Source organism: Amblyomma maculatum, chromosome 2 (genome assembly GCF_055883805.1).
Source record: "Amblyomma maculatum isolate TAMU_Amacu chromosome 2, ASM5588380v1, whole genome shotgun sequence".
NCBI lineage: Eukaryota > Metazoa > Arthropoda > Arachnida > Ixodida > Ixodidae > Amblyomma > Amblyomma maculatum.
The window spans coordinates 83,986,753-84,001,443 of record NC_139345.1 but is presented as its reverse complement, the minus strand read 5'-3'; the positions used below and the strand labels follow the sequence as shown (position 1 = coordinate 84,001,443).

At 46.3% G+C, this 14,691-nt stretch overlaps 1 protein-coding gene across 1 annotated transcript; it reads right to left on the bottom strand.

Moving 5' to 3' along the window:
* Positions 1–2,102: 2,102 nt before the first annotated feature.
* On the bottom strand, positions 2,103–9,958 carry LOC146199166 (short-chain dehydrogenase/reductase family 9C member 7-like). The gene is made up of 4 exons (XM_084592066.1): positions 9,695–9,958; positions 7,485–7,730; positions 4,593–4,919; positions 2,103–2,336 (listed from the first exon to the last, which is right to left on the bottom strand). The coding sequence occupies exons 1-4, from the start codon at positions 9,956–9,958 to the stop codon at positions 2,103–2,105; spliced, it is 1,071 nt and encodes a 356-aa protein (XP_084448192.1).
* Positions 9,959–14,691: the final 4,733 nt, after the last annotated feature.

Genomic DNA, 14,691 nt, shown 5'->3' with positions numbered 1-14,691 from the left:
AACAATTGCAGGAGCATACTGTTGCACGTCCAGCAGCAACCTTTGCAGTTTTGGAGGTGCCTTACTCGGTGGTTTTCTGGCGATGCTCTCAACTGGTTTGTGGTCAGTCTCTATAGTCACTGGTCTACCACATATGTACTGGTGAAATTTATTGCGTCCATATCTGATTGCTTCCTTTCCAATTTGGGGATGCTTCTGCTGAGTCTCTGTCATGGTGGTCTGCCCTCTACCCCTGGCGCCTAGCCGAGTGTCCTCCAGAACCCCTACTGTGGGAAATAGTTTTACCAAACCAATAAGCAATTAGTTTTCCTTCTTCCAGCAGAACTGCTCCCAAAGCCGTGGAACATGCGTCGACTGAAAGCGTCATAGCCCCATTGACAATTAGCATGCCAGATTGGGTGCGCTTTTCAGGGCTTGCTTGATTTCACTCAGTGCCTTGCTCTACTCACGGACGCAAATATATTCGGCACCCTTGGTCATGAATTTTCTTAGGGGTGCCGTCTTCTCTGTAGGATTGGCACGAATTTTTGCAGATACTGAATCATGCCTAGCAGCCTCTGCAGTGATTTTCTGATGCTGGGCTCTACAAGCTGGTTGACTGCAGCTACTTTCTCTTGGTAAACCTTAAGTCCATCAGGGGTTATTTCATGCCCTAGAAACTTGATTTTTGGCTTGTCGAAGATACATTTGTCTTTGTTGAACTTAGCACCTGCTTCTTGCAATATCTCCATGACCTTTTCAGTGTACTGTCGAAGCTGTTCACTGGTTTCTGCATACACTAGAATGTCATCCACTGAGTTCACTGTATTTGGTATGCCTTCGAAGATTCTTGCAATAACTTGTTGAAACACCCCAGTGTTGCGTCGGGGCCGAGGCGGCCACCTAGAAAGAAAAACAAGACTCACGCGTCAGCCGTTCATATTGAGAAGCCCCTTTATTGACGAGGTGCTTGATATTTATAATACACAGTCACAGATGACGAAACAATCCACAGTCAAAGACACAAGTATAGTAACAATCCATAGAACAGAAACCGAAGCAAGACGAAACCAAAATTAGGATATAATATACAGAAAGGCACGATATAACATATTCTCCCTTCGTTGGGGAAAAAGGTAGAAGTATATTGACATTTCACGTAAGCAGAAGGCGCAGAAAAGTTTGAATTAGTAGTACATTGCATAGCAGGTAAACACAGTGCATTTTTTAAAGTACACAAGCTTAAACATACGCATTCTTCCTCCGTAAACGCAACAAACACCTGGTCAGTCCGCCGCACAAACACACAAGCCTTAACCCTCAACCTGTTAAGATTGGCGCTCATGTCTTGGTGTATGTTTCTTTTACTAGGTTAGTTATTGAGTGAATTGTCGGGATGTGCAAAGTACCTGTGCTTTTGTAAATATTCAAACAATTGTGTGTACCGCATGCGGCAATCCATATCTCGATGTGCGAGTATCACGCAAGTCGTCGAGGCAGATACGAAAGCTCTGATATACTTCTGGCGTGTGTGTACAGCGTTGAGCACGGATTTTTCTTTTTGGCACGTGCGTTTAATTATTTAGTTAATTTTGTTTTGTCTGTCCATAGTTGCTTGTATTTTACACTGTATTCCATGTCTGCTTTACGTGAGTGATGTCGAAGAGCATTTTTTTTTATAATATTTGTTGCTAGTATAGTCTCAAGCGACGCATAGTTTCTCAACACGCTATTCATTATTCGCATTCTAATTTTCTTTCTTCATGGATACGACATTGGTCTATGTGCAGAGTGAAGTAATTACTCGCAACCTGCCATGAGTGTTGAAGTGATAAACACTGGTATCCGACGGGGCATATCACAGACATTAAAAAAAAAAAAAAAACATTAAAAAAACATAAAAAACGACCTCTTCTTTTTTAGCCCGAATTCTTCGCCCCAACCCCTGAAATTTGAATTCCATGGCAGATCCGGAGCACGTTTTTCTGGTCTGGCCATAACAATTCTATTTCAACGGCAGAACAGGAGCGCTAGTTGTCTGCTCCAATGGCAGATCGGGATCTCTCGTCGATCCCGGATCGCTCCGTGGAGCGAAGATGCGAGGTCTGCCATGATTAATTTATTCAGGTTTTCATCAGTCCAGCTACATCCGTGAACCAGAAATCTACGATCTCGTCGGGCAGCAAACGAAATCCCGTGTACAGTATCTTCCAGGTGAGCAGGTCCGGCTGATATATCTTGCTGGGATGCATCGTTTGCACCGAGTCGAGCATCTTCTTCGCCACATCCAGCACTATAGGGTCCGGCTCTTTCGCTATCGTTTTGCGAATGTTGCCTTCCATTTCGTCAGCGTAACCCTGCCACAGAAGAGAGGAAAACCACGTTTTGTAGGCTGTTAACTGTAACTGTGCAATGACATAAATCTGTTCCTGCAAATAACGTTAACAGGAAGGTTCCATCTAACAACATAGGATAAAGTTATAAGGTTAACCCACTTGTATCATTATTTTCCCGATGAACGCACATAAGTCGACAATTTTGTCCGGTCATGTGGATAACCTATACATTCTGAGGCGAAGTAGTTGTTTAAGTAGCTAACAAAAGGTTGTTGCACGCGTGTGCTGGGAACAAATTTGTCTTAGCGCTGCCTGGTATTCAAGCTGTTCATAGAAAATGGGCGCATTCTCGCGCTTGCAGGCGTTTCAGGCTAAGAATTTTCTTGACTGCGCCGAAAGCAGCCCCCCTCCCCCTTCTCCCAGCAGAACCGCTTGCTGTAAACTTTTGTCGTTAACTGCTCAATGATTATATTCTATTAATCTCGGCGTAGTGCTAGAAAAGTCCTGTTTATTGCGTTAATGAGGTTGTGTTGACGTATTTAAAACTTGTGTAAAAAAAGACGCAGCGAGTTTTACGAGCGCATGACGACGGTTCTCTGTACTACGTGCGGCGCGCATGTGTGACAGAAGTTCCTGGCGTTCATGCTGATTGGTTGGTTGGCTTGTGGGGTTTAACGTCCCAAAGCAACTCAGGCTGCTGAGTTTGGACAAGAAAATCATAGTGTGGAATACCAACCAAAGCAAAAACTACAGCTACAATCTTTCGACAAAGCATACCTTGCGATCACTATCTCAGCCACACGTTAAACTGTAACCTGAACATGAAACTGAAAGAATAGAACAACGGAACTTGGTAATGTATATGCCTTTTTTGCATTTTGCCTGTGGGATTGTAATTACGCTCCATTGCTATCATAAAAAAAAAAGAAGACAGATTGTTTGAGTCCGCCAGCCAATGCAGCTTCGTGCAAAACCGTCCAAATCTTGACTCGCCATCCACGTTTAGGAGTTTACAATATAATTGTGGGGGTTGTGCACCGAAATTTCGGGGGTGGGCCAAGTCGGTTTTGGACGAGGGTCAACTCAATTTTCGAAATGCGCAAAATCGTATTTGATCGAATTTCAATATTTCGGGAATTCCCCCAAGGTGGAGCAAATTTGTAATCAGGGAGTAATTACTCACTGACATTGCTCCTTCATTACAAACGTGTATTTGGATGTTAGCCATCCAAATTCTGGTTTGTGCTAAATCCATTAGCCAAACCGTCGCACCTTTAACGCAGCAGTGTGTTTGGACTCATCGCGCACGGATAGAAGTTGATAAAGTCGATGGGGTGCAATACACAGCTCGTGTGTCAGTAAAACACGAAGTGTGATTGTTTGCGGTGATATCTACAAGGTTCCTCACTCCTTCCGACGGGAAATATATACCTGGGTTTCAATTCGGACTGCTCCGACGCTTTTTCCTTTTCTTTTTTTTCGTTTCGCTTGCCTGTTGCTATGCAAGGTTCACATCCCACGCGGCTTTTGCAGCTGTGGTCGTGAAGAAAAGCTTTTGCATGAAAAAAAATCGCAAATTGCGATTAATTGTGCTGTTAACACGCTGCCAAGCTTGCGTCCATTAGCAACAGAGCAACGCTTCAGATATTTGCTTTTATGCGACCAAAAATTTCGCAGCGTCAACGATTTCAAATTCGTAAAATTCCAAACTGCATTTGTAATTAAGAACCATATTTTAAAAGCTGTAGTAGTGTCACAAGCACCAGGTTGTCAAAAGCACGGCCGTATGCTATACGCCCAGTGCAAAGCGACGGCCACACCGCTGTGGCAAAGTTGAATGTAGGCCTAAATTCGAGAGCGGAGCCGGCCGCGTCGTTTTCTAGCCGTGTGTTTCTATGTGGTCTTTAACGTCCCAAAACGTTTTAACGTCCCAAAACGACTCAGGCTATGGGGGACGCCCTAGAGGGAGGCTCCGGAAATTTCGACCACCCGGGATTCTTTAACGTGCACTGACATCGCACACGTGCGCCTAGCTTTTCGCCTTTATCGAAAAGCGGCCGCCGCGGCCAGGATTCGATCCCGCATCTTTGGGTTCAGCAGTAGAGCAACCTGACCACTGAGCCACCGGGGCGGGGATTATTGCATTTAATGCGAGCGAAATCACATTAGTGCGAATAAACCAGTAGTTCGGATTAAGCAAGTTCGGTATAGTGATACTTCACTAAATATATTTATTACTATTTTTTTTTTAGGATATCGGATATATTCCGGACTCACCCTAGAGTAAATGTCCTTGGTCTCGTCGGGAAGCTTGTCCCACATGTACTTGTAGGACTTGAGCAGCGAGCTGGGCTCGGTCTGCGGGAGCCGGTAGAGGTTCGGCTCGATGCCTACCACGTAGATGCCGAACTTGAGCACTTCCCGGCGCAGAACCTCGGTAAAGCAGCGCACAGCATACTTGCTCATGCAGTAGGGACCCGTGCCGGGCACAGCCATGCGGCTCCACACGCTGTTCACAACGACGAAGCGCCGGCCGTGGTACGGAGACTGGCGTAGCAGGGGCAGGAACACCCTGGCCACGCGCGCAACGCATAGTACATTTACCTGTGTAGGGGGAAAAATGCAAAGGGTTTTTCGGTATAGAATAAGCGTGTTCTTATTGAATTCCTTCATCGTTTACTTGTTATGTCACTCTTTTTATTTTACGCTATAGTGCGGTACGTGAGGTGAACAACGTTTAGCTGGACTCACGCGCCTCCTGCATTTTAAGCAGAATCATCTTGGCTGCTTGAAGAGAAAAGAATAGGTATACTTAAGACTACTTAGGTGTGATAATGCGAAAGAATGAACACGACCGCAAAGGCCACAGGCGCGTCTTCACATTGCACCCTACGGCGCCACGACCACCACTCCCGTGCTCATGCAAATACTCCCACACTGGGTTCCCAAAAACGTACACGTTTCTTCAAAACAGGACACTAGCCGACCGGCCGTTGCGGGCCTTGTAGCCGTGAAGAAATGACTTCCGCGCGCGGAAGTCACTCTCTGAGGTTCCTCGCACATCATACATCATTTACAGTGACTCCATGGCAGCTATTCACTTGTTGCAGCACCTCCTTTTGACCAGCGCGGAAGAAGCCCATCGCTTGTCGGACACCTCTGACTCCACACGCCCTCGCACGCATACAAGGAAGGCTTTCCATATGCGCGCTCACCCTTCGTACTGCTGCCGACGCACCGCGAAAGTGTGACGCCGCCGACGGGTCTTTCGGTCAACGGGGCTGGTAAAGCTTTCGGTTAAAAAAGGTAGTGGTCGCTATACATTTAGCAACGGCCTATAGAGAGTTCGCAAGCGAAAAATATTGTTGCTTCGCTTTGTACTTAGCCGGTTTAGATGAGGGACGGTGGTGCAGATCGGTCGGTCACTGGTGCTTCTCAATCTGTCCTTTCATACATTAAAGTCCTCATTCTCCAGAAAATCAGTCATCGGCGTAGTCAGCGAAAAATCACGGGCATAGCTGTGGTGAAATATTCTATTCTATTCTATTATTCTAAGAACGTGTCACCAACTAGCCCAGCGACAAGTTTTATAGCTCTGGTAGCCGGTAGTTGGTGACTGTCATCGCTGACCACTGATTGCACGTGCCTGGCGTCACCTGACCGCATGAAATGGTTGAAATGCCAGGAGCTGCCAATTCTGGCCTCTCCTTTCAAATGGGAGGATGAGATCAAATCCAGTCTTCCAGGACCGTTGCATTATGAGTCAGACACGCAGGCCACGCAAGCAGGTTCGTATACGGCTTGGTTAAGCATGGCGCTATTTATTTATTTATTTATTTATTTATTTATTTATTTATTTATTTATTTATTTATTTATTTATTTATTTATTTATTTATTTATTTATTTATTATTTATTATTTATTATTTATTTATTTATTTATTTATTTATTTATTTATTTATTTATTTATTTATTTATTTATTTATTTATTTATTTATTTATTTATTTATTACATATTGCAGACCCTTGGGTCCAAGCAGAGGGGCATAGTTGAGTACAAAAAAGAGCAAAGAACAACAACAAAAGTAATAAGAAATTATACAATATTAATCGCAATGCATAGCCATCTGTAAATTAGTGTTCCAATCTGATATTGTGCGAGGGAAAAAGGAAAACATAAACGTGTTAGTTCGAGCATAATAGGGTGTCAGTGAGTCAGGATGATGATGTTTTGTATAGCGTGTTGATGCAGGAGATATATAAGGGGACTGGTTTATTGCAAGCTTGTTATTTACTAGGAGAGAAAGGAATTCTAGCCTCAGCTGTTTTCTGCGGGATTCAAGTGTGGGAATAGAATTTTCTATCATTGTTTGAGAGGGTGAGTCAAACCTAGCGAATTTATTAAATATAAACCGAACTGATTTTCTTTGTATTTTCTCAAGGTGCTTGATATCTGACTTAGTGTGAGGATCCCATGCTATGCATGCATACTCTAGCTTAGGTCTAATGAAAGAGATGTAAGAGAGTAACTTTACGGATCTATGTCGGATGGCCTTTCACGCACGACAGTATGATAGAGTACGTGTGAGATAATAGATGAAGAAATTAAGAGATTTCTAGTCGGGCGTCTAGCAAAGTCCATGTACTCTAACAAGAATTCGTAAGAAGACTTGAAAAACGGGAGACATTACCGCTACCGCGTCATACCCTTAAAGGCAGAGCTTTAGCGTTTTATTTTTGGTGCTTTCCACTTTGCAGCCAGTTCAATACGTGGAGTCGGCTTAATGATGCGGGCATTCGAGAAGGCAAGAATACGCAATGCTATGGTATGAAAACTGACGCAGGTGTTTGCCACCTCAGAGGTGCGGTGCAGCTACAAAAAGGCGGAAAAGTTTTGGATTCTTGAGTCGTTGATGTCTTTAATTAATTGAATGTGAAATCTGAGGTGCCACGTCTTCCTAGAGCTGTAGCTGTGACAACATAGCCGGGCTGTGTAATGTGCGGAGATCCAGTAGTGCAGTATACTTTGCAGTGGGAAACTATGTTAATGAGTTGTTAAAAGACCGTCATTGTCCCCACATTATCTGCGCACTGAGTATTATAATTCGTGAACGAACACGTTCAGTGCTGTCGAATTACTGGGAATACAAAGTGAAGCGGTTGTCTCACCTCGTAGGTCCACCGCATGTCCTCGTCGTCGTACCACTCCAGCTCTCCAAGGGACACCACGCTCAGGTTGATGATGACGGCCCACAGGTGGTGGTCGTCCTTGCAAAAATTTCGCACGCGCTTCTCGAACTCGGCCAGCGACTCCGCTTGCGTCACATCCGTCTCCACCACGTGGATGTTGCCCGAATCATGGTGCGTGAGTTGCTTGGTGCCAGGGCTTTCCTTGCGCACACAGCCGGCAACCACCTAGGTAGATTGGGGTGCGCAATGCTACGTTAAAGTGGGCCTTAAAGGACTTCTGAAATGCTACTTGCGGTAATTCTGCAGTGGAAGAATTCCATAGTAGTGGTCTTTGTGAGCATTCGAGTTAAATTTGAAAGGCTTGCGTGGAGCTTATAATTTACAAATAATTTTTAAATAGTGCTCCTGGCGATCGCTCAAAGCCGATTTGGACGACACATTCCCGCGCGCAAGCCTCCCCAATGACATCAGTGGGGCTTGCTGGGGGTACCCGCTCATTCGACGATCCCAAGTTAGGCGAGCGGGACGGGGCGTAGTGGGGCACAATCGCGGCTCGTTTTATTTTCTTGCGCGCCAGCCTTGGCAGAGTTGACGAGAGTGAGCGCATCATTTTCGATTGCCCATATCTTCGGTACAGGAGTTCGCTTAAAAGTTTTGCATTGCGGAGAGGAATTATGGGATATCTATTGGTCGTGAGCGTTTTCTAGTTTTATGAAATATAGTTTTTCATAGGACCTTGAGTTGACGAGAGTGAGCGCATCATTTTCGATTGCCCATATCTTCGGGGCTAAAGGAGTTCGCTTAAAAGTTTTGCATTGCGGAGAGGAATTATGGGATATCTATTGATCGTGAGCGTTTTCTAGTTTTACTAAATATAGTTTTTCATAGGACCCTTAATAGTTGGGGTGTAGGTATGTAGACTGCCAAAAGTACAAAAGTAAGGAGGCTGCATGGTCTGCCTTTAAGTTGCACAGTCAAGTCTTTACTGCTTCCGTATCGATCAGAAGGTATTGGAAGAGAAGGACAAGGGTTCTCCTTACCTTAGACATAAAGCTTAAGGGGTGGCATGAGCTCCACAGTGGATTAGATAAGTAGACTATGCAGCCTGGTTATACTCCTGGCCAAGGTGGTATCTTCGCGAGCTCTCTTGTAGCGTTTGGCTAGGCAGGCCTAATTTCTCCTCACAGTCCCTAGGCTAAGTACATCGACTACGGGACAGAAGCATCTCCGATATGCGTCCAATTAACCCTCTCCGGCGACAGCTGCAGCCTAACTTCTCATAAGTATATTTCCAAAGGCTGACTGTCCCGCAATATCTCCAATCCTCCTGCTCTATCATCGCGCTTCTTATGTGCCGGCTGCATACTTTAACATGAGGTGGAGTGGTTAGGGCGCTCGGCTACTGTACCCAAGGATGCGGGATCGAATCGCGGCGACCGCTTTTCGATGGTTGCGAAAACAAGGTGTCCGTCCTCTGTGCGATGTCAGTGTACATTAAAGTGTACACAATGCGCACGCGCGGAATTCTGCGATGAAAGGGTAGGGTGTGCGGTAGTCATTCTGGGTATGCGCATTAACGCCCAGCGATTACTCTATTCGGCTTACCGATAGGGTCACCCTATAGTCCAAAACTCTCATTGACAGGACCTGCCACCTGGCACCTCTATTTTTATATGGGAGGGTGATATCAGAATCAGCCTACCAGAATCGTTGAATCCATGCTACCCTTAGGCCACGCAGGGAAATTCGCACAGTCCGGGCTTTAAATGTCGGGTGGTATACCTATCCTATCACGTCATACCCTTGAAAGGCGGAGCTTAGAGTCCTCCATGATTTTTGGGTTGTAAATTACGAGGTTTAGTGTCTTCAAGCGGCCCATGGTCTCTGAGAGATGGGGTATTGGAGGTCTCCTGAGTAATTTGTGCCACCTTTGGTTTTTTATTGAGTGTTTATATTGAACAGTAATCGGTTGTTTCTGCAATCCGCCTCAATCGAAACGCGCCCCCCCGCAGATGGTATCAATCCCGCAAGTTTGTGATAAGTTGACGAGTGCCCTAGCCACCGCGGCGGCTTGTAGCTTATTTACGCTTATTTATGTGTCGTGAACTAACTGCTTAACTTTACTTAACTGCTTAACTTTGCCCTGACCCGTCTTACAGGTAAACGAGCGTCGTGAATGTCCTGCTTACCGTGAATCCTCGGCGTCCGAGCTCCAGGGCCAGCCTGTTCCCGTAGCCGCTGTCGCAGCGCGTGATGGCGACGATCTTGCCCTTTGGCATGACCACCTTGTAAGCGAGGACCTTGAGCAGCCAGACGGCGCAGTAGTGCGAGACAACTATGACGACCAATGCGAGGGCTATCATGTGCGCCCCGGCGCGCACAACCGGCACCATATACAGGATGCAGAACAGGAAGAGGAACATGACGATGAACATGCTCACGTACCCCTGCATGTTCCAGTCCGCTTTTCTTAATGCTGCAATTAAAATGCGCCCGCTTTTGGATGGTCAGTGGCACGCGGATTTTCTTCTTCTTCTTGGCCTCCAGAAACATGGTATGCACCCACGGAGGAGGGGAGGGGGGGGGGGGGGGATCGGCTGGTAGTGGCATGTCCAAAGAAAATTCCAAGGGCGATTACGACAAAAATATTAGCGCCAAACGAGAATCGTGAAACGAAAAATTAGTTATGAAAAAACGACATAAAAGTAAAGTAAAATAACAAATATACCATTTGCGGAAAATATTACTCGCAATTCGCTAGCAATTCAAACTACCAGTTGCAATTGTAGGCAGTAGCCACATGCAGCGGCTAGGCCGGTCAGCTTGGCTGCGCTGCTGCGTGCTCACGCGACACTTGCTGCGGCTGGCACGTGTTTCGGACTCATGCCAGTGTTCGCCTGGAATGAACCGGATTTTATCAAAATTATAATCTCAGTTCTACACAATCAAATCTCAGAAACTGTAATCACCGCTTGGTCGTCGCCCCCCTTGTGGGTATGCGCCACTTTATGAGGACAACAACAACAACAACAACAGCAACAATAAATGTATCCTGTTGGCATCTAAACATGGTGTCAGGAGTGGGATTGATGCGAGAGAGAGAGAGAGAGAGAAGAAACCTTTATTTAGCCGGATAGTTATATAGAGCCGAGTTATATTGCCCTACTAGATGGCCAGCAGGTCAAGCCTGTTAGCGACCTTGTAGGCGCGCTTGAGGATCCGGTCTTGTATGCACGGGTCCGAGCTGCGCAGCAGGGTCTCCCAGTCATCTGGATGCAGGATTTCTCCTAATTCTGGAGGTGGGGTGTTCTCCTGATCCCCACAGTATATGGTTGAGGGTAGCTCGTTCATCGCACAGTGTGCAGTCAGGAGAAAATTGGCTGGGGAAAATATGTGAGAGAACTACCGGGTTTGGAAAGGAGTTTGTTTGGAGTCTCCTCCAGGTAATTTCGTGTTCTTTGCTTAGACGCTTGTGCGGGGGCGGAAATTTCCTTCGTTCAAGGCGGAGGTGGTGGGTTGAATCATGAAATGATACAAGATTATCCTTGGCTGTCCCAAGAGCGGAGGCGGTCACCGCCCGGCCGACTAAACCTCGGGCTGTCTGGTGAGCCGCCTCGTTTCCAGGGTTGCCAGAATGTGCCGGTACCCAAATCAATTCAATGTCCCTATCTGGGAAGGGAATCTTATTAAGAATATTTAGAGTAGATTGTGCAATTCTACCTCGGGCGAAATTGTGTATGGCAGTCTTGGAGTCGCTGATGATAATATCTGCCTCTGAATTTGTAATGGCTAAAGCGATGGCTGCCTCCTCAGCCATTGCGGATGTGCGTACACGGAGGGAGGCCGAGAGGGCTCTGGCGTTTGTTCCCGTAACCCCTGCCACTGCGAATGCTCTTTTTGGAACTGCATACTCAGCCGCATTAACGTAGATAACACCCGGTTGGTGCTTATGAGTCTTATGAAGAGCCAGGGCCCTGGCCATCCTCCTACCCTCGTGGTGTATAGGATGCATGTTTTTGGGCAGAGGCTTAATGGTGAGCCGCTTCCTGATTGGTGTGGGTAGATCTCTCGGTTCATCTATTTCTGGCTCTGAATTTGCGTCCAGTGCGCCGAGGATGCTTCTGCCTGTTTTAGTTTTTGTCAGCCGCGCCATCTGTGTGGTGATGTGGGCCGCGCAAAGTTCCTCGAGTGTGTTGTGAATGTCGAGTTGAAGAAATTTTTCTGTAGATGTGTAATGAGGAAGCCTTAGTGCCGCTTTGAATGCTTGTATGATGAGGCACTCCAGCGTGGTCTTCTCTGCGGCATAGAGCTGTAGGTAGGACACTGAGTAGGTGAAGCGACTGAGAACAAATGCCTGCACTAATCTGCACAGGTCTTTCTCTCTCATGCCCCTTCTCCTGTTGGCAATTTGTTTAATCAGACGGATTGTCTGTGATGGGTAGTGGCAGAAAGCCTGTTAATCGTCTCCGCATTCTTGCCATTACTCTGGATGAAGAGGCCCAAAACCCTCAGTGTCTGGACTTCTGGTATGGGTTGTCCGTTAACCTTAACAGTAATGGGAATAGAATCTTGATGTGCTCGCCTACCTTTCCCCTTACCTCGAATGACGAGGAGTTCAGATTTAGGCTGTGAGCAAGTGAGTCCTGCTTGTGCGGCGTAATTTTCTACCTGATCAACTGCCAATTGCAAAGTTTCCTCGATTTCGCCCTCGTTACCTTTATTTGTCCAGAGGGTGATATCATCAGCATAGAAGGTGTGGTGCAAATTTGGAATTTCGGCTAGCATACCCGGGAGGCGGATGAGTGCCAAATTGAAGAGAAATGGAGAAAGGACCGAGCCTTGCGGTGTACCTTGTGTTGGGCGGATGTTATGTTTCCCAGTGTTATGACGGCTGTACGTTTAAACAAAAATGATTTGATATAATTGTATGTTCTGATGCCTGGATTAATACTACTTAGATTTTCAAGGATGATTCTGTGTGAGACGTTGTCAAAGGCCTTGTTTAAGTCAAGGCCCAGGACGGCTCTGGTATGTTTGTTTCTGTCCCTGTCGATTATATCCCTTTTGAGACGAATCATAGCATCCTGGGTAGATAAGTTTGCCCTGAAACCAATCATTGTGTCCGGGAGGAGACCGTTGTTCTCAACGTAGTTCTGGAGCCTAGTAAGGATAATGTGCTCAAATAGTTTTCCCAGGCAAGAGGTCAGGGAGATGGGCCTCAAATGTTCTAGCGCTAGCTTTTTGCCATGTTTAGGTATGAAAGTAATTTTGGCATGTTTCCAGCTTTGTGGGAGGGTGCCTGATTGCCAATGATGGTTAAGGAATTCCGTTAGAGCGAGGATCGACTTAGGGTCCAGATTTCGTAGAACTTTAATGGTTATTCCGTCCGTTCCAGGTGCTGTGCCTGTGAGCAGTTGACCCAGCGCTTGCCAGACTTCTTCATCCTCGATGTCCCTGTCGAGGTACGCATTGTCCAACCCAATGTAGTCTGGCAGCGGTCCATTGTCTGTGGTGTTTACATATCGTTGTTGGAGTTCATTAACAAGTGCGTCCTCTGTACCCGGATACTGGTATATAAGTCGAACCAATTGGTCTTTTTGAGCCGATTTAGGGTTACTGGGGTCTAGAAGATGCCTAAGTAGGAGCCACGTCTTTTTGGAGCCTAGCTGTCCATTCATGCTATCGCAAATTTGGCCCCACTGTTGCTTTTCCAATTCAAGAGAGTACTGCTCAATCTCCCTTTCTAAGTGAGCAATTTTTACACGTAGTGTCCTGCTGTTGCGCTGTGTTTTCCAGCGTCTAAAAAGGCTGGCATGCGCTTCCCACATGTGGAGTAATTTATTGTCCGTGGTATGTTGCTCTGCAGACGCAGGTGCCAAAAGTGGCATGTTCTACATCTGAGGTAAGATCAGAGATCCATTTCTCCAGGTTAGAGATATCGGTTGGAGCGGTTTGCTCCCGAATTTTGCGACATTTGTCCCAATCCGTAATTTTGATGGTCGTTTTGGGGGGCTTGTTGTCTTGGATTTGGAAAGCGTTTGAGATAATATAATGATCACTGCCAAGTGGGACACCCGTGTTGCACCACCGAATATCGTCAATGTTTTTAGAGAGCGTGAGATCTGGAGATGTATCGATACTGACGCTATTACCTATTCTTGTGGCAAGTTGCGCGTCATTGAGAAGAGAGACCAAGATTTTGTGCTGCAATCCAAATTTTGGTTCCTTTGGTACTGCATTTTCTGTATCCCCATGCGGTATGTTGGGCTTTAAAGTCACCGACGATTAGAAGTTGAGCTCTCCCTGCTGCTCTAACGACCTTCTGAAGGATACCTGGGATCTCGGTGCCTTTGTCTTTAGGCGAGCTTTATACATTGAGGACAAAGCAGTTTATGTTTTCCTTACCCTGCGGAAGGATTTCGATGAGTGTTTGAGGTACTGTTGTTCCGTCTATGTTGTGTTGTATCGCTACCATATTTCTCTGAATGAGAGTTGCAGTGGCAGGGAGTCACCCTCTGCGTTCATCAATCGGAAAATGGAAAACCTTATAGCCTGGTAATTTTACGATTGCGTTTGTTTCTTGTAGGGCAATAACATCGGGAGGTTTTTTGAGGGCTTGAATTAGAAACTGCATGTTGGCTTTTTTGTTTCGATACCCCCTGCAGTTCCACTGCCATACCTCAATTTCCCGGCTTCGCGGAGCCATTTTGGTTAATGGTTGGGAATAATAGGCGGGGGGGGGGGGGGTGTTGAATAACCTGTGCGGGTTGAATAACTTGTGCCGGGGGCGGGGTGTGGAGGGGTAGAATGGATTCTAATCGTTTCATGATTTGCGAATGGAAGTTTCGAAACCTGATTTCAACTTTATCTTCAAGCTCTTTGACGTAGCGTTTACAATTGGCATCGACTTTTTGCATTGTTAAAGGATCAGATGGGAGGTCCTTGTCTGAAGGGGATTCCGCCATCTTTTTTGCTTGGGGTTCCCTATCAGAGGTAGCAGGGCGTTTGAGCGCATTGCTGCTGCCCGTAGTGTCCATGATTTGTTCGTCCATGGTCGTAGGACGCGGGTTACCGGTTGAGAATTTAGGCGGATTGGGGAATGAATTGGCAATGGTGGCCTGATTGGCTGCTATCCGCTGATCCATAGCATCTAGGCGCTTATTTATGTTCCGAATAGCCTGAAGAA

Excerpts from the sequence above, each read along its gene's own strand:
- LOC146199166 (XM_084592066.1), bottom strand. The coding sequence starts at position 9,958 with ATGCAGGGGTACGTGAGCATGTTCATCGTCATGTTCCTCTTCCTGTTC. Across the intron at positions 7,731-9,694 it reads TCGGACGCCGAGGATTCACG|GTGGTTGCCGGCTGTGTGCG; the intron begins GTAAGCAGGACA and ends CAATCTACCTAG. Across the intron at positions 4,920-7,484 it reads ACATGCGGTGGACCTACGAG|GTAAATGTACTATGCGTTGC; the intron begins GTGAGACAACCG and ends CCCCCTACACAG.